General features: G+C 39.1%; 1 protein-coding gene across 1 annotated transcript in view; it reads left to right on the top strand.

The window, feature by feature from the left end:
• tm9sf4 (transmembrane 9 superfamily protein member 4) overlaps positions 1-24942 on the top strand; it is a 32539-nt gene extending 7597 nt beyond the window's left edge. Inside the window, exons 6-18 of the mRNA XM_057857530.1 lie at positions 7217-7340; positions 7407-7528; positions 8329-8440; positions 10343-10413; positions 10497-10629; positions 13059-13140; positions 13220-13295; positions 16700-16783; positions 19286-19461; positions 19558-19621; positions 19730-19849; positions 23073-23162; positions 24407-24942. Coding sequence (XP_057713513.1) covers positions 7217-7340; positions 7407-7528; positions 8329-8440; positions 10343-10413; positions 10497-10629; positions 13059-13140; positions 13220-13295; positions 16700-16783; positions 19286-19461; positions 19558-19621; positions 19730-19849; positions 23073-23162; positions 24407-24556 — 1404 coding nt within the window. The 3' untranslated portion in view covers positions 24557-24942. The remainder of the gene's footprint in view (positions 1-7216; positions 7341-7406; positions 7529-8328; positions 8441-10342; positions 10414-10496; positions 10630-13058; positions 13141-13219; positions 13296-16699; positions 16784-19285; positions 19462-19557; positions 19622-19729; positions 19850-23072; positions 23163-24406) is intronic.
• Positions 24943-25553: the final 611 nt, after the last annotated feature.

Genomic DNA, 25553 nt, shown 5'->3' with positions numbered 1-25553 from the left:
AAACTCAAGGCAAAACCTAAAAGTAACGAGAGCACTTCTACAGTTTGTAACCAGGCTTTACCTACATTTTATAGTTACAGTTTGTAACCATAGGCAGAGTTTGACTTTTGGGGGAGTGTGGAGATGGGGGGGGGGACTTTAGGCCTGTACTGTATATACAGTGTACATCTTGACACTGTTCTTGTTCAATACTCGGTTCAAGCTCAGTTGGTGTTGAAGCTTTTGAAAGCTTAATTTTAAAGAAATTTTAAATATCCATCCTCGGCTGTAGTTTTGGCTAAGCAAAGCAAAGGACCGTCTCTAAGGGGCTTGTCACATGATTTGTTCGAAAGAAAATTTTGAGCCTTTATGAAATACTTACTGCTGTAGGATTCTTGTTCATTATATAGACAGTATTTTAACGGCTAGGCCTTTATTTTAAAGGGGAAGTTCATCATCACTGGCATGACCGGTGGTGCAGTGCTTTTCAGAACTCTGTAAAGGATGAGGTATACCGCATGCATCATGGCGAGTGTTGTTAATCTTACTTTAAAAAAGTAATTAATTACAGTTACAAATTACTTCTCCCAAAAAGTGATCGGGTTAGTAACCCAGTTACCCGAATGTAAGAGTAATTAGTTACTTGGCAAAGTAACTGGTGTTACCTTTCATGTTTTTTTTCACCCCCCCCCCCCCTCCAAAAAACAAAACATAGTAACCATTGCTATGTTTGGAAATCATTTAATGTAGTGAATCAACTGTTAAAGTTGTTAAAATTGCTCCCGTTATTGCATTAGTTCCCTTCTGTCTACTTTTGACGTGTGAAATTTTTAAAACTGTTTCATCATTTAAAGATAGATTCAAGTCAAGATTTGGCCAATTTAGGAGTATTTTAGATCAAAAGTTACTTAGGTTCGCTGGGAAGGTTCTCTACAACAGAACCTTCCTGAGAAGTCTACTGCTTTAAGATGGCGGCTGTTTACTAATGCCGGCGAGTCGATCATTTCTTATCTAGTTCTCTATACATGTGCTAACGCAGCCGTGTCTGTCATTTTGCATCTAGTTCTATATTCAGGCATGAAAATCTCTCACCTTTCGGAGAAATTCGCCGTTTTGAAGTCAAAAAGGGCGACCTACGTGAATTGCGTAGATCCGAGGAGAAATTCTTTTTGGGAGGGGGGGGGGGGGTCGGGAGGTTTTATTTAATTATTATTATTATCATCATGTGATTAACTTAGTACGTAAACTGAGCACTTAAGAACACAGTCAGCAAATCCTTCTAGATGCTTCGCTGACGAGAACCAATCATCGGCCCAAGCTGTGTTCCATTATTCCAAACACGCGCACTCCTTACGCGTGTACATGGAGTGCTCGGAGAGCCTTCGGTTGCATTGCAAAGCAGCGAAAGCAAAAAGCAGACCTTATCCGCATCGGGGCAGACCAGAGCGCAGCATACACACTTGCCTGTATTTGCCAGCAGATTGAATTTGGTGAGTAATGGTTTCAATCGTTTTCACGTTTTGCGATATAAAAAAGTTACTGCCATTCGTTGCAGCTTGCGTTGAACACTGCCAGAGCTAGCCAAATCTCCCATGAAAAAAAATAGCTCCCGTTAAATTGGCGTCAAGCTTGTGTATTTAGCGGTAATATAAACGAAGAAACACACTGTTGAGTCAAATTAAGCGGCATTCTCTCGGATGGAGGGGGCGCCTCACATCGCTCCCGTCGTCCGCCGGAGACGCGTTATTTTCGGCTTGGATTTGAGCTGACCGCCGGGGCACAACAGCGGCCCGACGAGTGGTGGGAATGAGTCCTGCTTCTTAAAGCTTTTCAGAAATACAGGGATCCCTCGTTTTTCGCGGTTAATGGGGACCAGAACCCGCCGCAATAAGTGAAAACCGTGAAGTAGCGCCCCCCCCCCCCCCATTTTTTTGTGCGTGTTCAATGCATTTATTCAGATTTTACATTGAAAAAAGATACATATATATAAGACATGTTTTTTCACTTTTTTCACCAAAGTATCATTTATAAATGGTTTTCAAGCACTTCAAAATGTAAGAATTATGATAAGTTTTAAACATGTTACTGCCCCACCGAATTATTTTTAAACAAGAATAAAGTAGTTAGAAAATGCTTGGCTTTATTAAAAGCTTCATAGTGAGTCTACTCAAACCCTCTCAGGCTTTGGTAAACGGTGATTGGCACATGTGCAAAGTTTTTCTTTTTATATATATTTTTTTGTTTGAAGCAACTTATTTGATTGAATAATAAAGACACAAATGTCCTAGCCAAAATGTGGCCCAAACGCAAAACATTACTTAAATGGAAAAACTTGTTTCAATCAAGAAAAATAGTTTTCAAATGCTTTTTTTGTCTCAAATTTATTATTGCAATCAAAAACTTTTTTTTTTTTATTGAAGCTACTTTTTGGGATTAAAAGTATATACTGTATTTTGATTGAAGCAACTTTGTTTTTGATAGAAGTAATTTTGTTTTTTGATTGAATAATAAAAACACAAATCTAACTCCTTCGTTATTGAGTGAGAAAGAAATTAAGAAAGCTTTAAAACTAAAAGCCACCGGGGAGTCTGTTTGTTTTTTTAAATATTTATATTTCATTACATAGACATGCGTCGTAGGGAAGGGAGATTGAGGGATAAAAAAAGGAGTTAGATGAGGCTGCTAAAGGCAGTGGATAACTCATCAGCTGGGTGAATAGCAGACCTGGTAAGAACAAGTTTGCAAGGATAGTCGGGTATTAAATACAATTATAAACACAATTACAATGTTATTTTTCTATAAGATTTTTATGTCATTGATTTATTAATCATTAGGTGCTAGAGTTGTTAAGTATGGATAATGATTAAATAATAGTTTTAAGAAAACTGTGCTGTTGGTGGCTCAGTGACCATCTGATGTGGTTTGTTCTCAGATGAACAAGTTGAGGAAGGAAGTTTTGATGCAGACGTTGAAGGAAGAAAAGAGGCAGAGTGACTGAGTCACAGCCAGAAAGTGTTGATGACAGTTTTGATTTCTATTCACTGTTGCCCCCTCCCAATTAAAGTATGTCACAGTCGCAGCCAATTATTATCTAAAGCTGGTTAAAATTGAAGTTATGTTGTTTTAAGGTGTATTAAATACTTGTTCATGTGCCCCTTTTGATCTATGAGCACCCACCCCTCCACCGGTCTCTGCATGGCCCTGCTGAAACACAGTGTGGGTCGACAGAGCTCAATATTTTGTTGGGGTGTACAATACAGTGTACTGGAACATATTTCCTCCACACCCTTCTCACCTTTTTAACCCCTGACCCATTTTCATGCCTGTATATTCATGTAATATCTACCTTAGCATCATTTGGGCGTAGTTTGTAGGCGATCTGCTACATTCAGGAATTATCACAACTCCCTTCCCACTCTTGCTCTACTCTCTCGTCTCCGTGAGTCCGTGTCTTTCACAGACTTCTAGCGTCATTCAACCAACGTAGTAATGCACACCTTTACATCCTCAGTAACGGTAACGGCGTTGCAAAGATGAAAAAAGCAATTCATTACATCACTCACTACTGAAAAAAATAACGCCGTTAGTAACGGCGTTATACTCTAACGCCGTTATTAACAACACTGATCATGGCTCCAATCCACCAGCAGCAGCTGGATGCAATTTAATCAATGTGTAGTTACACAGCTCACGTTTGCATTGCATTTCTGTTGTGTCACTGCTCAGCTGGTCGGTGAAGATTCGCTAGGCTTCTATTTTCAGCCAGCTGCTGTGAGCAAATCGTAACAATCCGGAAATGCAGTGGTAGTTCTATTTAGCTACAGAAAAAAATTTCTGCTCCATTTTCAAAATATAATGAAGAGACAGTGCGTTGAACTGTTCTTCACTTGATCAAGGGGGTAGGGTTCAACTCAGGATTCAAAAGCTTTTTACATTCACAAGTCAGTCAATATGTATAGTGGGAATAAGTGATTTTGGATGTACAAAGCCATACAATTATTTATGACTAAACAATTTAAAAAAAAATATGAATTATATTGATAACGCAAGAAAAGAGAACCATCGTAGAAGAAGCACTGATAACGGATGGTTTATTAATTTGTCTATTATTACATTAAATGTTCGATCGCTGCCAGACCCCCAGTCAAATTGGATGCATTGGTTGTAATATCTTCATTTATTTTGCTTGCCATTAAAAAAAAAAAAAAAAACGCAAAAGAGGAAAAAAAATATTAATTATCATTTTACACAAAACTCCAAAATTAGGCCAGACAAAAGTATTGGCCCCGTTCGAAAAATCATGTGATGCTTTTCTAATTTGTGTAATTAACAGCACCTGATACTTACATGTGGCACATAACAGGTGGTGGCAATAACTAAATCACACTTGCAGCCAGTTAAAATGGATTACAGTTGACTCAACATCTGTCCTGTGTTTTGTTGTGTGTACCACATTGAGAAAGGAGAAAAGAGAGGAGACCAAAGAACTGTCTGAGGACTTGAGAAGCAAAATTGTGAGGACGCATGGGCAATCTCAAGGCTACAAGTCCATCTCCAAAGACCTGAATTTTCATGTGTCTACCGTGCGCACTGTCATCAATAAGTGTAAAGCCCATGGCATTGTGGTTAACCTCCTTAGATGTGGATGGAAAAGAAAAATTGACGATAGATTTCAACGAAAGATTATGCGCATGGTTGATAAAGATCCTTGACGACTAGCATCCAAAGTTTAAGCTGTCCTGCAGTCTGAGGGTACAACAGTGTCAACTAGAGCTGAAGCGAGTACTCGAGCAACTCAAGTAACTCGAGTTTAAAAACTGATCTGAGTAATTTTATTCACCTCGAGTAATCGTTTATTTTGACAGCTCTAAGCATCACGTTTTGCTCGGACTACTTTTAATGCGGGACAACGCGCTGTCACGTGCGGAGAGGAAGAAGGGAAAAAAAAAAACTTACTGCAGCCGACAGCCACCACAAACGATGCCGACGTTGCTAAATACTAGCCCGCACGATGCTACGTTGGTACAGGTAGCGTCTTATGCGTCTCATAGAGATCACATGTATGTTGAACTAGATGCTAAATGACAGACTCGGCCGCGTCTGGGCAGCATTAGTAAACAGCCGCCATCTTAAAGCAGTAGAGCGCTAAGCGCTAATAAAGAGCGCTAAGCGCTCATAAATAAGATTAACGTTACTGTCGCTACTAGCTCACGTAACGTTAGCCCTGCGGAGGGCTAGGTTTCAAATAATTATGACCACTGTCGATGCGTGGCTAACGTGTCTTACATACAGGCTTTAACATAACATAACACTGTGGAGTGATGAGGGTGTAAACTAACAACTTAATCATGCTAACTATCAATTTTAGCTCAGTAGTCATTGCTGGATAAAACACCAAGTAGCACTGGTCTCTAATGTGCTCCAATACAGCCTGTATCATACATTTATTTTGAACACTGCAAAAACTCAAAATCCTATCAGGACTTACAGTTTAGACTAACTTAAAACTTAACTAGAACTTAAAAATGGCTTGACACAAAGAGAAATTCAATTGAAACACGTGGGAAAAAATCCTAACTTGTAAGTGATGTGTGTTATCAAGCGTAACGGCATTTTTATGTAGGATAAATATATATACATATATGTATATATATATATTTTTTAAATAAGATCTAAAAGTTTTTTGAGTGAAAGCAGTGAATTAGTCTTTTTTTTAAATTCTAGTTACGTCTGAGATGCAATTGTTGGCTGTTTTCAACAATATACATCGAAAATAAAGACATTGATTGACTGAAAATGGTTCAAGATTAGATGAAATGTCTTGTTTTCTCATGTATATTTATAATTTCTCTTCACCTAAAAATATATTTGTTTTATCCGATTACTCGATTAATCGATAGAATTTTCAGTCGATTACTAAAATATTCGATAGCTGCAGCCCAAGTGTCAACCTGTTCTATTCGTCGGCGTCTGAATGAAAAGGGATGCTATGGTAGGATACCCAGGAGGACCCCACTTCTGACCCAGAGACATAAAAAAGCCAGGCTGGAGTTTGCCAAAACGTACCTGAGAAAGCCAAAAATGTTTTTGAAGAATGTTCTCTGGTCAGATGAGACAAAAGTAGAGCTTTTTGGGAAAAGGCATCAACATAGAGTTTACAGGAAAAAAACGCGGCCCTCAAAGAAAAGAACACTGTCCCCGCAGTCAAACAGGCTGATGTTTTGGGGTTGCTTAGCTCCCTCTGGCACTGGACTGCTTGACCGTGTGCATGGCATTACGAAGTCTGAAGACTACCAACAAATTTTGCAGCGTAATGTAATGCCCAGTAAGAGAAATCTGGGTCTCCCTCAGAGGTCACGAGTCTTCCAGCAGGACAATGACCCAAAACACACTTCAAAAAGCACTAGAAAATGGTTTGAGAGAAAGCACTGGAGACTTCTAAAGTGGTCAGCAATGAGTCCAGACCGGAATCCCATAGAACACCTTTGGAGAGATCTGAAGATGGCAGTTTGGAGAAGGCACCCTTCAAATCTCAGAGACCTGGAGCAGTTGGCCAAAGAAGAATGCTGAAATTCCAGCAGAGCATTGTAAGAATCTCATTGATGGATACCGGAAGCGGTTGTTCGCAGTTATTTTGTGTAAAGGTTGTGCTACCAAGTATTAGGCTGAGGATGCCAATACTTTTGTCCGGCCCATTTTTGGAGTTTTGTGTAAAAATGATAATGATTTAATTTGTTTTTCATTCTGTTTTGTGTATTTTAATTGCAAGCAAATTAAATGAAGATATTACTACCAAAGTATTTGTAATTGCAATCATTTTCTGGGAAAAATTGAGCATTATCTGACATAATTGCAGGGGTGCCAATACCAGGCCAGCACTGTATCAACATTTGGGAAGCATATTTTGGGAAGCAATTCCTTGACATCTACATTGATTGGAATTAATGGAGAGGAACAGTTTAAGAGACCAGCTTCATCTAGTGTTACCGCTGAGAAGTGCAACAGAATGTAGGATGAATTTAACCTTCGTTTGTGGGTCATATATAATGTTTTTGTAATTTGCTTCGGGCCAATAAAAACTAGCTCGCGGGCTGTAGTTTGGAGAACAACTGGAATAAGATAAACACTAACATCCTGCATTACTATATAGTGTATGCTAGTCAAACTTGACTTTTAAACGCACATTAAAATGCACATTACCCACTAATTTTATGCCCCTCTCTGTCCTCCCTCGCAGTATTATCTGCACAACCACCTTTCCTTCATCCTGTACTTCCACAGGGAAAAATCGGAAGCGGGGGAGCAGCACAACTACAGAGTGGTGCGATTTGAGGTCGTTCCCCAAAGTGTGAAAGTAGAAGGTGATTTTCAGCACTTGTGGCTCTTATTGGAATCCACATGATCGTTTGACCAGTATGTATTCCTAGATCTGGGGGCTGTGGACAAAAAGAATACGTGCACGTTGCCAGAGGCTAGTGACTCTGCAGCACAAGAAATTGACCCCACCAAGGAAAATGAGGTTCTCTTCACGTACTCTGTACACTGGGAGGTCAGTGACTATTGTGAGATTTTTAGGGGGTTTTTTGTCTTCAAAAGAGCCCTATTGCTTAGCTCAGATCTGAGCTACTGGAACCCTTAATCCAAGACTTCACACAAAACAATAATAGTAGAGATGTGACTGATATAATTTGGCGCCGAAAATAGCTGAAAATGCATTGTCGTTAGAGATGGTGGTGGTGTTATAATTGTATATGTGAAAGAATATTGGGCGCTGACAACTATTGGTTGAAAATAGCTAAAAATGCATTATCAGTTTACGGTTTTGAAGACTGAAAGTTTCCCACCAAATAATATGAACAACCTTAGTCTTTCTGTAATCACGTCATTAAAAAACACTGCGGGAAGCACCACGCTGGCCAGTGCTGTCTCGCTAACACTGCTGCATCACAGCCAGCAAGTCTGCGGTTCTTACGACTTTCGGTCTTCGTAACTGAAAACCGATAATACATTTGTAGCTATTTTCGACTGAATTTTCGTCACAACTCTAAATAATACCCATTGTAAAGACCACTTAACAGCTAAGATAGAACTTTAATGTATAATGAAAATGTATGACAATCTAGCACTCCATAATGGAAATCTGGTAAGTAATAAGTTCCTTCATTCGACTTTTAGGCTGTTGATTAGACCTGTCCCAGAATTTATCAATCGATTTTCATCCCATTAGTACAGAGTAAACCGGTTAATAGCGGTGTCATTAAAGTAGGTTAAATCCAGCTCTTCAAATTTTACACCAAGTTCCACTGAGATTAATATATGGCAAACATATCTGCCTTGTGACCTGTGTAGGAGAGTGAGGTGAAATGGGCTTCTAGATGGGACACATACCTGACCATGAGCGACGTGCAGATTCACTGGTTTTCCATTGTCAACTCTGTGGTGGTTGTCTTCTTCCTGTCTGGTATGGTTACCAAATTCTGCTCAAATCTGTATCATAGATGAATGGTTCTCGTAGGGTGCTACAAGTACTTCAAGTGGTTAGCAATGAGAAAGTGTCACTGAAAAGTAACTACAAAAATAACAAAACACGAAATCCAATCAGACATATTAGAATGAAGCTGGAAACTTTTAATAATCATTTAATTCAGTACATTTTTTACTTCGTTAAACTACAGATCAGTTCCATTACTTTTAATATTACACTACATGACAAGGAACTATGTCAAATGTTTTTACAAAAATTCAGTTATTGGTTTTAGTACTTGTTCATTGAATTTTTATGCACTGAGAGTTTTATGTGAATCATTTGAAGTATTTTAATTTTCCTACATGCAGGTGCTTTGTTAAATGTTGAATAATGCACAGTAGCATGCGATATTAAATACAGTATATAATCGCGTATAGGTCGTAATTTTTTTTACAGAAATTTTCATCCAAACATGCGGGTGTAACCTACACGCCCTATAGGCAGATCATTGCCCAATTTAGACTGTCTTAACATTGAAAAAACATAGCATACGTAGCTAATGCTAAGTTCTAACTGCATAGACAAGTAACGCTCAAAACGATCTACAAATGTGTAATATAAAAACAATACAGCATCTCGGAAACAGTACTTACGAACAACAATTGTCCAAGGAAGAAATAAAGACCAACATCACGGCCTTTCACAACAATGTTGCCAAGCAACCTCAAGATGGTGCTTTAGGAGCACACAAAGAACTGAATGGCTTCTATGACACAGTTGACAGTTACACATGAGGAGATGAGAAAAATGTTTGAAAGTAACAGTGATGATGACGAGGAATTTGAGGGCTTCCATCCATGATGATGAGGAAGAGTTACCGGAAGACAGTTAAGAAACAAAAACTAGAAACACATTGGTTGTCTTGTGTAATTGGTTGTTACTTTGTATGTGTATTGTTACTAAATAAAAATACAGTCAATACATAATAAAATGTACCAACTTTTTGGTTTCAGTCATGCTTCAATTAGAAATTGGTCCAAACTTTTTTTGTCAACCACAAACTAGGGTTGCAACTAGGGCTGCAGCTATTGATTATTTTATTAGTCAATTAATTGATGAACTAGTTAGTTCGAATAATCAAGTCATCGATAAGGAACATGAAAAATGAAGATACCTGAGCTTGAGCCTCAAACAGTATTAAAAAAAAAAGGATCTATGTACAACAAAAGAACAGTTGGCTAACTTAGCAAAAGTCCGCTAGTTTAAATGCTATTAAAACGCTAACGTTTTTTTTTTCTCCCCCCCCACAATGCTCTTAACAAATGGTTCAGACACATATCCCCACAAAAAAACGGCTAAATATACCTATAAACTAAATTACGAATGCATTAAAAAACATTAGCTTAAACAAAAACTTAGCTTATGTTGTTCTTAACATGGAGCAGCTGGATTCAGCCATATGAAATGAGGCAGACTAGAGGTCAGTGTATCCACCCAAATAAGTAAATCTAAATGCAAACACATTAAAAATAAACCATTACAACACCACTTTAATTAAACGAATACTCGAAGCAGCAAAATTGAATTTGAATCTTTTTTTTTTCTAATTGAATACTCGAGTTAATCGATTAATCGTTGCAGCACTAGTTGCAACCCATCTGCCGGAACGACCTATACACAAGTATATACGGTATACCAATTTGAATTAAAACCATTGCCTTGGTCATGGTAAACTCTTCGGTCTAAAATACTATTTTTAAAGTTTGTCATGATGGTGGTCTTTCTAGGTGTTAATTGGTGTATGGGTATGAACAGAGCTGTCTTTGATCACCAGCCACATTTTGGAAAACAATGCGCAGCTCACGTCATAAGTATGTTATGTATTTTCTCTCGCAGGTATCCTCAGTATGATCATCATCAGAACCTTAAGGAAAGACATTGCTAATTACAACAGAGAGGATGACATAGTAAGTCTCTAAAGTATGATTGTTTACCTCATTTGACCAGGATACTATAGCAATGTGTTTTTTTTTGTTCCATATGCAATCAGGAAGACACAATGGAAGAGTCTGGATGGAAGAATGTCCATGGTGATGTCTTTAGGCCACCTCAGTATCCCATGATTCTCAGCTCACTTCTCGGTTCAGGGATCCAGCTCTTTTGCATGATCCTTATTGTTATCTGTGAGTGTTGGTTTGATTTTAAAATTGTCAGTAACTTTACGACAAAATGTCAGTATCAGTTGCAATCTGATTACCTTATGTACAGTACAGAGGTTCATACTTGAACTAGGTATACAGTGGGACAAATAAGTATTTAGTCAACCACTAATTGTGCAAGTTCTCCCACTTGAAAATATTAGAGAGGCCTGAAATTGTCAACATGGGTATACCTCAACCATGAGAGACGGAATGTGGAGAAAAAAAAAAAAAAAAAAAAACAGAAAATCGCATTGTTTGATCTTTAAAGAATTTATTTGCAAATCATGGTGGCAAAATAAGTATTTGGTCAATACCAAAAGTTCATCTCAATACTTAGTTATGTACCCTTTGTTGGCAATAACGGAGGCCAAACGTTTTCTGTAACTCTTCACAAGCTTTTAACACACTATTGCTGGTATTTTGGCCCATTCTTCCATGTAGATCTCCTCTAGAGCAGTGATGTTTTGGGGCTGTCGTTGGGCAACACGGAATTGCAACTCCCTCCACAGATTTTCTATGGGGCTGAGATCTGGAGACTGGCTAGGCCACTCCAGGACCTTGAAATGCTTCTTACAAAGCCACTCCTTTGTTGCCCTGGCTGTGTGTTTGGGATCATTGTCATGCTGAAAGACCCAGCCAGGTCTCATCTTCAATGCCCTTGCTGAAGGAGATTTTCACTCAAAATCTCTCTATACATGGCCCCATTCATTCTTTCGTTTATACAGATCAGTCATCCTGGTCTTTTTGCAGAAAAACAGCCCCAAAGCATGATGTTTCCACCCACAAGCTTCACAGTGGTTATGGTGTTCTTCGGATGCAATTCAGTATTCTCTCTCCTCCAAACACGAGGACCTGTGTTTCTACCAAAAAAGTTCTATTTTGATTTCATCTGCCCATAACACATTCTCCCAGTCCTCTTCTGGATAATCCAAATGCTCTCTAGCGAACCGCAGACGGGCCTGGACGTGTACTGGCTTCAGCAGGGGGACACGTCTGGCAGTGCAGGATTTGAGTCCCTGGCGGCGCATTGTGTTACTGATAGTAGCCTTTGTTACTGTGGTCCCAGCTCTCTGTAGGTCATTCAGTAGGTCCCCTCGTGTGGTTCTGGGATTTTTGTTCACCGTTCTTGTTATCATTTTGACGCCACAGGGTGAGATCTTGCATGGAGCCCCAGATGGAGGGAGATTATCACTGGTCTTTGTCAGGGAAGCTCAAGTTTGAACTCCAAGACAAGTGTTACCTCGATAGCTAGATTAGAGAAATAAATATGACCACAACCATGGATTTTAGTAGGTTTTAGTACTAGAGCTCTTGGGTACAGACGCGGAGTATCACACAAAGCGCCTCTCCGCATGTGGACAAAAGAGAGATACAGGGCATCCCTCTATTTATGGGTTGACACCAGAGAAATGAAATCGAAACTTAGTAAAAACATCTCAAGTTACAGAACAACATCATAGGGGAAAACCACCTTAAGCTATAACCTTGAATCACCAGCTGTGGCCAGGAAGAAGTTTGATAAGCCACAGTTGCCACATTGTATTCATTCAGGGCATATAGAAAAACAACAGGAAAATGACAGTCCATATTTGGGCATATTGACTCCATCTACAATCGTCAAGGCTATGAGAAGGCCCACTCAAAAAGATTACAACAGATTATTTTAACAATGATACTCTATGCTATATAATGTTCTCATGCAAGCATAACAAAAGCATTCAACATATAATATATAATGGTTGTGTTTTAAGCATGAATAAATTCTCTCACAGTCTTGTATATCTTCCATTTTCTAATAATTGCTCCCACAGTTGATTTCTTTACACCAAGCGTTTTACCTATTGCAGATTCAGTCTTCCCAGCCTGGCGCAGGTCTACAATTTTGTCTCTGGTGTGCTTCGACAGCTCTTTGGTCTTGGCCATAGTGGAGTTTGGAGTGTGACTGACTGAGGTTGTGGACAGGTGTCTTTTATACCGATAATGAGTTAAAAAAGGTGCCATTAATACAGGTAACGAGTGGACCCTCGTTAGAAGAAGTTAGACCTCTTTGACAGCCAGAAATCTTGCTTGTTTGTAGATGACCAAATACTTATTTTCCACTCTAATTTGGAAATAAAGTCTTTAAAAATCAATGTGATTTTCTGTTTTTTTTTTTCCACATTCTGTCTCTCATGGTGGAGGTTTACCCATGTTGACAATTACAGGCCTCTCTAATCTTTTCAAGTAGGAGAACTTGCACAATTGGTGGTTGACTAAATACTTATTTGCCCCACTGTATACATTAGCTGACGGCTAATTTACAAATGAAAGCTTAACAAAAAGTCAGAGATAATAATATTGCAGTAGTTTTCTACTTACCCAAAAAATGTTCTGCATTAATAAATAATTGTTACTCTCCTCTCTTTCTGTAGTTGTTGCCATGTTGGGCATGTTGTCCCCGTCGAGTAGAGGAGCTTTGATGACCACTGCGTGCTTCCTCTTCATGTTTATGGGGTGAGAACCACTGACTCTTCAATTCTAACCAAGGAGTTCCTGAGAAAATGTGCTGTTTCATGTTTATTTATGTTTGTAGTGTGTTTGGAGGCTACTTTGCAGGAAGACTATACCGCACACTGAAAGGCCATCGGTGGAGGAAAGGAGCGTTTTGTGTGAGTGTTTAGATTAGGGTATTATCACAGCAGCTTCTAAACCAGGGGTCAGCAACCTTTTTGGTGTGGAGTGCCACTTTCAAATTTTCTTGTCAATCAGTGTGCCACCCCAAGATTAATGACGCGCATCCGAATTTTTATAACCGGCAGAACTGTAATTTTACTCCAAATAAAAAAAACATGGACATACATTTAATTTGTATAACTACCATTCGTCTTCATCAATTAACTAAAAACTAATGCATTTTGTAGAAAATATCAAAACTTGAAAATAAGTGCAAGAGTAATAACAGCTGTACAGCTGTACCATTTTATGCAAACATATCACACACACACACACACACACACACACACACACACACACACACACACACACACACACCCCAGCACGCAAAGGAGAACAGGTGTGATTCTCAGTGCAGGTCTCTCACAGTACAGAGAGCCTTCAAAGTCAGAACAGCCGGCTCTTACATTTTGTCTTGTTCACTAGCAACTTAAACAGTGCACAATTTTATATTTTATATTACAAATATAAAAGATGCCCACTTTAATGTGTTCCTCGGCCCTGTTTTCTATGAATTGTCATGTTTTGTCTCGTAGTGGCGTTTGACACTTGTTGTGCGACACACAACACTCGAGGCATAATGCACAAAAGAGCTACCGGAAGTAACCAGGCAACCAGTTGTTACCGGTATCCCCAAGGGGCTGCTGTCCCCTACAATATGATCGGCTTACTAGTTAAGCGTAGAAGAAGAATTGGGCGTCTGTGCGGGAAAAAGAGAGGGAGCAAAGGAAGGTGTTGAGACTCGAGAGAGAGCGGAGAGCGCCGTGAAAAGGAGAGAAGAGGCTGTGTCCCCCGCTGGTTTTTATTTTGTTTAATAAAAGTCTCCAGTAAAACGCCATCCAACGCGTCACAGTGTTTTTATACACATTGCCACCTCTCCGAAGTAAGCACCGGACGAATCGACGGCAACGAGCCACGTTAATCGCCGGTCCACTCCATACTATAGTGCAAGCATGCTTCACCCGCTGCCCTGACCTGACAGCTGGCAATCGGGGTCCAACCGGAGTGTTGCGATGCGCCGGGACAGGGGTGTACAGTCCCGTATCTTAAGCGACCGGCCTCCGCGCCGGGGCGAGTGTGTGACATCGGGATCTCAATTCGAAGTTAAAGCGACGGGGCTCCCGGCGCGGACGCCGGCGATTCGCCGGCTGTCTACTCGCTTACTGGCCCGCCGGCCTCCACGCTGGGGCTTGGAGTAACAGCACCAAAAAGTGCAGATTGGTGACACTGTGTACTTCCGCCAGCTCTCTGACTGGTTGGCTTCGTGACACGTTAGTAGCGGGTGCTGAATTGAGCGCGCAGAATTGAGCGCGCAGAGGGGAAAAAAAAAAACGACGAGCGCAGGAATCGAAAAATTGAAGAGCTGGAAGTGTGCTCAAAATCCATAATTGTTCGCAAATAACGCTATAGGCAGAGGGGTCGGGAGGGACGCTCCTGTAAAGCCCTAAATAACAGGGCGTGCAACTAAAAATGTCTTAATTTCAGGTAAAAAAATATATATATAACTATTATTTTGCCATGCGCTCGCGTGTCACTGGTTAACCCTTCGCGTGCCAGTGCTGACACGCGTGTCATAGGTTGCCGACCCCTGTTCTAAACCTTTTTTTTTTTTTTTTTTTTTTTTTTTTTTTTTAAAACTTGGTCCCAACTAGGCATGTGCCGGTATGAGATTTTCACGGTACGATAACCGTGAGCAAAAATACCGCGGTTTCACGGTATCACGGTATTGCAATTATAGCTCCAAAATTTTGAGATGTATGGGTTTAAAAAAAAAAAAAAAAATTCCATTGAACAGGATTTTTTTTCAAAACATATTTGCAAATAGGAACATGAATATAATGTGAAAATAAATAAACAAAAAATAACATATTTTATATAAAATTAAAATAAATAGAACCTAGATTATACCCACAGCCACAGCTCAAGTTGCTCAATATTAGAGTAAGAACAAAATAATTGCTATAAAGAGTAAAAAGACTTCTAAATAAAATTAAAAATATATACTGTATGACTTTTTTAAGGGGGAAGCTCAAGTGAAGTTTCGCCATTTTCAGCCACTGTGTCAACTCTAGTCTACACGATGCCATGCCTTTGTGTTAAAAAGAAATTGAAGAAAAGTACGCCTTGTGTTTCGAGGATTTATTTGTGGGTTTGCTGGCTGTTTAGCAGAATAGCATCACTAACACTCAAGGCAACAAACGGGAAGGGGTGAGCGCTGCCGCACCAAGCCACTTCGGCTGCATTTTGGCACATGAAAAATAACGAATACCGTACTAGGGTATGACGGAAAATTTGAGTGGTTTTGAAACCGCGACGTTTTCACACCACGGTAAACCGTGAAACCGGTAACCGGCACATGTCTAGTCCCAACATTACCTATACAAGGTGGCCTGGGGCCCAGTTCCATGTATTAACTGCATTGCTTTAATTGATATAATTCTGGTTTTGTTATTATGTTTGTCAGTTTAGTAAGACTGTACTCTCCATGCATTTTCAATTCAGCTCTTCTGTTAGGCTTCGGATCCCTGTAACCTATGCCAGGGGTTCCCAACCTATTCCACTAAGGCACACTGTGGGTGCAGGATTTCATTCTTACCAAACAAGATGACAACACTTTTTCCCCAATCTGGTGTTTTACAAGTGCAATCAGTTGATTGCAGTCAGGTGTGGCTTGTTTTAGCAGAAGCCTCATTGGTTCAACTGTCTCTGCTGGATCGGCTGGAACAAAAACCAGGACCCACAGTGTGCCTTGAGGACTGGGTTGAAAACCCCTGACCTATGCAATGTGATTTTGAGCGAAAAGCATACTAAACTTGCAATTTTTCCACCAGTCAGTCCTAGACAACCATTCGTAATCACTTTCACACTATCAGTGAGTGGGAAGGGAACCGAAGCTGCACACACCAAAGTCAGGATAATGTTTCAACTATGTCATCAGTGATCAAAATAAAACACTATCAAACACATGACATTTTAAAAAATAAATGACATTTTACAACTGTTTCAATGACAATGGGCCACACTCGAACTGAAACAGTAAAACCATGAGTGTTTTCAACTACAGTTGATGTGAAAAAAAATAAACACCGGTTTCAAACCTTGATTCTCTTGTGTTAATTTTTAATTGGGTCATTAATTTTGTCAGTGAGGAAATTTCATTAGTCCGATCTGATTAAATAAATTCCTTACTTTAAAACACTTGACTGTAATAGTGGATGAGAATAATTTTAATCCTAGCTTTTAATTAATTTATAATACAGTATGTAAGATGGTTTGCTTTGTTTTTAACTTTATTATTTGCTATCTGGTCTTATGAAAAGTTTTTTGTTTTCTCATGTAGACTGCAACGTTGTATCCAGCAGTGGTATTCGGAATCTGTTTCATCCTCAACTGTTTCATCTGGGGAGAGCACTCCTCTGGAGCGGTGAGTGGCAAAACTGAATGCATACCAAATGGTCAGCACATTCTAATAAAACTAAGGGGCAGTTTACATGGCGTCTCTGCGACACGAAGACGCAATGACTGTGTTGCGGAGTGGCCTCGCGTGCATATGGTGTCGGCGAAGACGAAAAATTCTGAATCCTTCCTCCAAAGTGGAAGAATCCGATTGAGGGGGCCTTCCTCGGCATGCATATCAAAGGCTCCCGCGGCGCGAGACCGCGCCGATAACGTCGTCAGCACTCGTACACGTCACTTTGGGCGTGCGCAGCGCTGCTACTAAACATTAAAAACAGCAATTATGGCGGAATGTCGGCTTTAATTTACTGTTTTAATAATATTCATTCATTCATTTTTCATGCCGCTTTCTATTTTTAAATTAAATATTTTGTATGTTTGTAAAGAAAATGCCATTGCTTCGAGTGGGCGGGCATATTTTTTACTGGGCTGAGGGAGCTTGGTGGGGTCAAAGTGCATCATTCTCTGTCGCCCTGTAAATCTGCACCGCCCCCTAGGGCCTGGCATGAATACGACATCGTTTTCATGCGGAATTGCGACATTGTTCGAATGGAGACGTCCCCATATAAATGCAAATTTGAAATTTTTCGTATTCTCAGAGAGTCACCATGTAAACGGCCCCTAACACAGAATTATCAGTACCACCTCTCAAAATGCAAGCCGTCATCTATGTGTTGCTAGAAAACTACCATAAGAGCCGCACTACACCAACGTGAAATAAACTTTTAACAGCTTCATCATGACTGTGAACTATTTTAATACCTCTAGGTGGATGTCGGTATTCTTAACTGAAAAGTGCTATATGGAGTTTGTCACTTTTTTACCCGCGACTGCCACCTCTGGCCTAAAGTGTAACTGCAGCCTGTGTTAAGCTCATGCATGGTGCTAATGCTTGTACTAGGGGTGTGCCATCTTAAACGATGATCACGGTGTTTACGATGATCACGGTTATCACGATTATTGATGCATCGCACATTATTAATTAATAAGGTAGCTGAACAATTTATGTCCATTATTTATTTAAAATATCCTAATGATTCAACAGAAACATTGGAAACATGCCTATACAACAAAAAGCTGCCCTTAAACTGCTTTTTTATTTATTTATTTATTTTTTTACAAGAAAGTGCAAAACCATTAACCATTTTAAAGGCAGTACTTATTTCTCTCAACAATATAATAAAATGTACACAGGTGGAATTAATTCCACATTTTCTGGAAATAAAGTGTCGTTAGAAATAAGACTTCTTTTAACCAATATACTTTCTTTTCACAGATTTCTGTACTATTTCGCGTGTTTGTAGTGTTACCGCTGTACTTAATCATGGTTTTACACGTTCTGCATATGAAATACAAGTTGGCGAATTAGCTAATTAGCTTAGCGCTCGGCGCCAACTGTTATCATCTCAAAAACAACAACAATAAAAGCTAAACAGTACAAAAGTGTTTGTGTACTCACCTCTTATAGACGCACATGGGTCTTAGCAACACACTCAGGACATGTTTCAATTGACATGACTTGAAACTACTGCTGGACATATGAAAGACAAAGAGCAACAAACTATCTTCCTCTCTCGCTCTAAACTTGCGCACAGAAGGGTTTTTGGAGTTTTTCTTTGCCGACATGAAGGGTCTAAGGATGGGGGATGCCCAGGACTTGAACTTTATCTAATTCATCTACTGTTTCTGACTGTGTATCATATTGCCTCTACAAAGCCCTTTAAGACAACCTTGTTGTAATATAGGGTTACACAAATAAAATTGAATTGAATTGAATTGAAGTGTGACAGCCCTGTCCCTGCCTGTCTCATACACAAATTTATTTTCCAGTCTTTTGAAAAGGAGTAAATCTCTCGTTCAGTAACCGGCAGTATCCATCATAATGTTGTGCGTGCGTCCGTTAAAGTTGTCCGGGCGGCAGACGTGTCTTGAATTTTGTTCCGCTACAAGCGGCTGTCATAAAGTGAATGAAAATAATCGTTTTTGAACCCTTATGAATCTTTATCGAATCGTCACGTGTCGAATCGCGATACAGCTAATAATTTAAAAAAAATTTTGTTTTAACTCCCTTAGCTTGTACAAGCACGAACGTACAATAACAATAATTTGGCCCAGTAAATCAGCACCAGAAATGTAAAAATAGCTTATTTGATTATTTACGGTTAGCAGCAAATTTTAAGTGGCTTAGAAAATTGTTTTTGTATCGCAAAGACTAGGGGGATGTTCAGTAAAACAACACTGCAGCTGAAGGGACACACATGGATGTGCACAGGGGTGTGTTTGCAGAGCTTTTGACACAAACACTCTCAGTTGAAGGCAAGAAAAGGGCTTTTTGGGGCAGTCTCAGTTAAAATGTCAGGGCTTTGTGTACCGAACAGGACATTAGTGGAGTATGCATGGGGTAAAAAATGGTATTTCAAATTAACACTAAGAATTCTGTACAGTACCTTTAACATTACCGTTTCTTCAGGTGCCTTTCACCACCATGCTGGCTCTGCTATGTATGTGGTTTGGTATCTCCATGCCTTTGGTGTACCTGGGCTACTACTTTGGTTTCCGCAAACAACCATATGACAACCCTGTGCGCACCAACCAGATCCCTCGGCAGGTTCCAGAGCAGCGCTGGTACATGAACAAGTTTGTGGGGTAAGTGTTGAACATCTCTTAACAATCTCATGTGTTCTTGTTTTTAAGTGGCGTGAAATAAAAATATGATCCTAAGTTTTCCCTCTCTTTCATTAGAATCCTGATGGCTGGGATTCTACCATTTGGAGCCATGTTCATAGAGCTCTTCTTCATTTTCAGTGTATGTATGGTCTTTGTTGCACTGTATAAAGGCAGCCTTTGTCATATTTTTAGTGTTTATTCTTCATACAGACTGTGTTAAAGTAACTTGCTACTTCCCCATCTTTAGGCCATCTGGGAGAATCAGTTCTATTACCTCTTCGGCTTCCTGTTTCTGGTCTTCATCATATTGGTGGTCTCCTGCTCTCAGATCAGCATTGTCATGGTTTATTTCCAGCTGTGTGCAGAGGTATTTATTTTTTCGACAAAGAAAAAAAAAATGGAAAAAATAAATGCTTTGTGTATGCATAGTATTTATTATAATGAATATAAAGAACAAAGACTTTATCATTATATAATATAAAATTTTGAAGATAAACTGACATATTTGAAACTTTATACAGGGATGTCACCCCACTAATTTAGGCATTGCACTCATGAAAAAACAATATTTGTTTGATATGACACTTAACAATAGGTAGCTAGCTTCAGTAGGCATACTATATAGATGCTAGTACTCTACTTGTGGTCCATCAATACTTGCATGCACGCTGCAAACACAAGCAACATTCGCTTGGAATGCTTTAAGGTCGCAACTGGTACCCTCCGAGCAGGATAAGTCCGACTTCCTCGAATGCAGCGTGAGAACGAGTAACCGAAGCACTCCTCTGGGGTCGTATTACGCATCTAATAAAAATAGTCCTGCAGAATGAAATGAATCACGGCAGTTTGGTGTGACATTGTTTTGGCCATATGGGTGTTTTGAAGCAATGATCTGTGTTTTGAATTTATTTGACTATGTTGGATCTGTTCGTAGATCTGTATTTTATTTTTTTTATTGGCATGCTATAATGGTGCCATTGACTCGTGCTAGCCTAGCCACTCCGGAGCCCTGAAACAACTAACAAATAACTTGCAAACGAAACAGAATTTGTATAAATCAACTCCAACAACTAACTAAACCCCTGCTAACTTGAAGATTAACCTTAATGTCAAAAATCCTGAACTTCCGCTTTGATGTCGTTGTTGTCGTCACCCACATCAGCTTTCCTGTCGGAAGAGCATACCCCACTGTTGTGTGAATCGGCGAGCGTGCAAGTACAAAATTAGCCCTGCCCCTCCGTCCGCAGTGATTTGATCCAAATTACACGATTGGTGATTTCATAGTGCAATGGACCCAACGACCTACAGTAAATGACCAATCAGATGATGAAGATTTACTCCAGTGCCATATGACACAGTATAGTATGCTAGACACTAGGGCTGCAGCTATCCAATATTTTAGTAATCGAGTAATCGACTGAAAATTCTATCGATTAATCGGATAAAACATTTTTTTTTAGGTAAAGAGCAGTTATAAATATTAGGGCTGTCAAACGATTAAAATTTTTAACCGAGTTAATTACAGCTTAAAAATTAATTAATCGTAATTAATCGCAATTCAAACCATCTATAAAATATGCCATATTTTTCTGTAAATTATTGTTGGAATGGAAAGATAAGACACAAGACGGATATATACATTCAACATACGGTACATAAGCACTGTATTTGTTTATTATAACAAATCAACAAGATGGCATTAACATTATTAACATTCTCTTAAAGTGATTCATGGATAGAAAGAGTTGTAGTTCTTAAAAGATAAATGTTAGTACAAGTTATAGAAATTATATATTAAAACCCCTCTTAATGTTTTCGTTTTATTAAAATTTGTAAAATTTTCAATCAAAAAATAAACTAGTAGCTAGCAATTGTTGATGTCAATAATTACACCATGCTCACTCATGGTACTAACCAATAAAATCAGTTGGACCTAAGCGCCAGCAGAGGGCACCAAACACCAAAAAACAATGAACAAGCGGACACTACACTGTACTGTCATTTTAATCTGTTTGAGCGGGGTATGTGCGTTAATTGCGTCAAATATTTTAACGTAATGAATTTTTAAAAATTATTGCCGCCCGTTAACGCAATATTTTTGACAGCCCTGATAAATATACATGAGAAAAAGAGACATTTAATCCAGTATTGAACCATTTTCAGTCAATCGAGTTCTTTATTTTCGATGTACATTGTTGAAAACAGCCAACAATTGCATCTCAGATGTGACTAGTAAAAAAAATTTACTGCTTTCACTCAAAAAAACATATTTCTTACCTAAAAATGTAATTACGCTTGATAACACATCACTTGAAAGCAACGTGTTTTTCCCACGTGTTTCAATTGAATTTCTAGTTAAGTTTTAAGTTAGTCTAAACTGTAAGTACTGATAGGATTTTAAGTTTTTGCAGTGTTCAAAATAAATGCATGATACCTGCTGTATTGGAGCACATTAGGGACCAGTACTACTTGGTGTTTTATTCAGCAATGACAACTGAGCTAAAACTAACAGTTAGCTTTATTATGTTTTAAGTTTACCCCCTCATCACTCTACAGTGCTGTGTTTTTACAGATTAAATAAAGCCTGTGTGTAAGACACGTTAGCCACGCTTCGACATTGGTCATAATCAATAGAAACCTAGCCCTCCGAAGGGCTAACGTTACGTGTGCGAGTGACAGTAACGTTATATTTATTAGCGATGAGAGGTTTACTGCTTAAAGATGCGGCTGTTTACTAACGCTGCCCAGACGTGGCCGAGTCTGTCATTTCATATCTAGTTCTAAATGCATGCGATATCTATGAGACGCATCGGACACTAAGTGCTACCTCACTGGCATCATGCGGGCGTAGTTTTTAGCAACGTCGGCGTAGTTTGTAGCGGCTGTAGGCTGCAGTAAGGTTTTTTTGTTTGTTTTGTGTTTTTTTGCTTCTTCCTCTACGCACGTGACGCCAGCGCGTCGTCCCGCATTAAAAGTAGTCCGGGCAAAATGTGATGCTTAGAGCTGGCAAAATTAAACGATTCCTCGAGGTGAATAAAATTACTCGATCAGTTTTTAAACTCGAGTTACTCGAGTTGCTCGAGTATTCGTTTCAGCTCTACTAGACATGCACCCCACGCTCATATTTTTCTATCATACCTATCTTCATATCAATGGTAACGGTAAGCATCACCTTTTTTCACCACCTGCTTTAACTTTCTTGGAACCCATGTTGATTTCTCTCACATGATAATCCGCTGTGTGTCAGTCTTGCGGGAAAACAATGAAATTGCGACGCTGTCATGAATCGTCATATTTCGAGCATTTCGTCGGATGTAGAAACAAATGGCGTGTCAAATTTTACCTCGGATGTCAACAAGATCGTGTGTCAAAGCGATCGTATGTCGAGGTACCACTGTATTTCTGATAACCTTTCCTCTGAAAGCCAATAGTTCTTTTTTGTTTGTTTGTTTTATAATTTGAGGTTCCATTGCATTTATTTGTTTCAGGATTTGTTCTGGAATTCATAAAGGGAAGATCTTGCTGTCACCAAATGCAACTTTTTTTAATGTGCGTATATGTGTTTTGTGTCTCGTTCCATGCTAAAAAAGGACTATCGGTGGTGGTGGAGAACCTTCCTGGTTTCAGGAGGGTCAGCATTCTATGTCCTTGTGTACGCTATCTTCTACTTTGTCAATAAGGTAAAGCTCACACTATGAACGCATCGGCTCAATCATACTAGTAGTTGCCACACTGGATAATCATATCAAATTTAATATGAAATCTGCTGTAATGAAAGGTGAAATATTTTATGGCGACATTGATGGCATCTGATGTTCATTGGCTAAAAATCAAAGGATGGTTGACTACTACTTGAAATCCTTCCACTATGAGTTGTTAAAGGGAGGATCGCAATCGAGTAAAAACGATCTGGTTTTTAAAAAAAAAAATTTTTTTCTTTCTAAGTATTAACTCATTGGCTGCCATTGATAGTGATAGACATCCAATCTGATTGGGGTGCTGGCCTTTCCAGTCAAAATAGTGAAACATGATCTCTCACTGCCAGCCTTCTCAGTTGTAATGGATTTGATGTTGCTGATCGTCAATGGCGGTGAATGAGTTAAGGCAGGGGTCCCCAAACTACGGCCCGCCTCCAAATTTGGTCCGGCCCCCTGAACAATACCATAGAGCATTTTGATTTTTTTTTTTTTTTTCTCAATAGTGTTATTTATTTGTGAAGAACTCAGAGAGGGTTATTTGGTTATTATCTATTTAATTAATAGTTGTATTATTTGTTATTATATTGTATTATATTATTATTTTTATTGTATTTACTTTTGTTCCGTGAAGAATCCAGAAAGGGTTATTTGATTGTGGTTTTCTGAAAAACAATAATTTTTACATTTAGGCACTCCTGCAATCGTCACACTTTCTGTTACAAACTGACCCCGGCCCCTCATCAGAGAAGGCAAAAGTTATGTGGCCCTCACAGGAAAACGTTTGGGGACCCCTGAGTTAAGGGCTACAAGCAACAAAATAATCCAGAGGTTTAAGGATATTGTGAAATATATATTTACACTAAAACAAACTTTGCAGAACAAATTGAAAATGTCCAGCGACAGTAAGAAAAGACAAGAAAATCACAACCAAGATAGCAAAATTTTTTTATTTTTTTTTAAGTAAGTTTTGTAAAACATAACTGAAACAGTTTCTGCATTGATTTCAACATGTCATGTTTTCACCCCTAAGCCAATGACTGCTTAAGTGACTAGCTCCATCGAGTGCAAAAAAATGTAGGCTGAACTCAAGCTTCTTGTTCAGGCCATATTCAATGATATTTTCATCATTTGCTGCGGGCCAATAAAAACTGGGCAGCAGAAAATATTTTTTGCAATTTTATTGTTTTTAAGTTGTGTGTGTTTCTTTGCTCTTGTTTCCCCCACAGCTGGACATTGTGGAGTTCATTCCTTCGCTGTTATATTTTGGTTACACCGCCTTGATGGTTCTGTCCTTTTGGCTGCTAACGGGCACAATCGGTTTCTACGCCGCCTACATGTTCATAAGGAAGATCTATGCCGCAGTTAAGATCGACTGAGTCAGTTGCTGCTGTTGTCATTTTTGGGAGGGTTGGGCTCACATTCATTTTTTTTTCTTTTTATATATATGTATATGTATTTTTATTGTCCTACAAGCACTGACTTGTGTGTTGAGACGGGGAATAGCAGCAAAAAGGTTTGCTTTTTTTCCCCCCTTCTGTAAAACAGCTACACCTACTGGCGGGATCGAGTAGAACTTCCTTATTTTTTCTTTTTGGGGGGGGACGAAGACCCGGAGGACGTTACTTTGTTGGAATTGTTGTCGCCTTCATCTGGTTCACTTTGCACATAACACAGTGGGCCAAACAATGTTTTTCTGCACATTTTTTCTTTTTTTTTTTTCTTTTTTTTTTTTTTTCCTCCCTCTTGTTTTGAAACTAATTTATCCATGATTTTTTTTTTTTGGGGGGGGGGGGGGGGGGGCTCTGCAATCACCATCTTGGAATGACTCCTGGCTTCAAATCTGCTTCATCCAAATAGTCCCAGTTTCTTCAAGTTGGTCTCTGTTCCATTTGAGAGTCTTTACAGAATGGGAGGTGAACTGTGGTTGTGGCGTGTTTGTGTTCTGTCGAACTGATCTTCGTTGTGACACAGAATGCTTATATTAAATGCTCTCTTATTTTTTAAATCATGTTTCCATACTTTATTTGTGGGACCACTTACATTTTAGCTGTATCAAAATTGCACATTTCCCCCTCTAAAGCATCTTAATATGTATACTTGGCTTGACTTATAAAATGTAAAGCAGTGGCCTGAGATTTAATTTCTGATTGTTTTAGGATATAAATATTCATCTGAAGCTTCCCATATGTAAAGTGAAAACCGTTTTTATGCTAATTAAATAATAGTTTTAGTATTTTTTAATCCAGGACACTTTTTTTCTCCCCGTGGTTTTAGGTTTAAATAAAGCTACAACTTTTTCCAACAGCTTGTGGCAATTAGTCAGATTTTTATTGGAGCTTAATATCTGCACTTTGGCTAACCTCCCTAGATGTG

This window comes from Corythoichthys intestinalis, chromosome 2, assembly GCF_030265065.1.
Source record: "Corythoichthys intestinalis isolate RoL2023-P3 chromosome 2, ASM3026506v1, whole genome shotgun sequence".
NCBI classification, from domain to species: domain Eukaryota; kingdom Metazoa; phylum Chordata; class Actinopteri; order Syngnathiformes; family Syngnathidae; genus Corythoichthys; species Corythoichthys intestinalis.
This window is presented reverse-complemented; position numbering and strand designations above follow the sequence as displayed.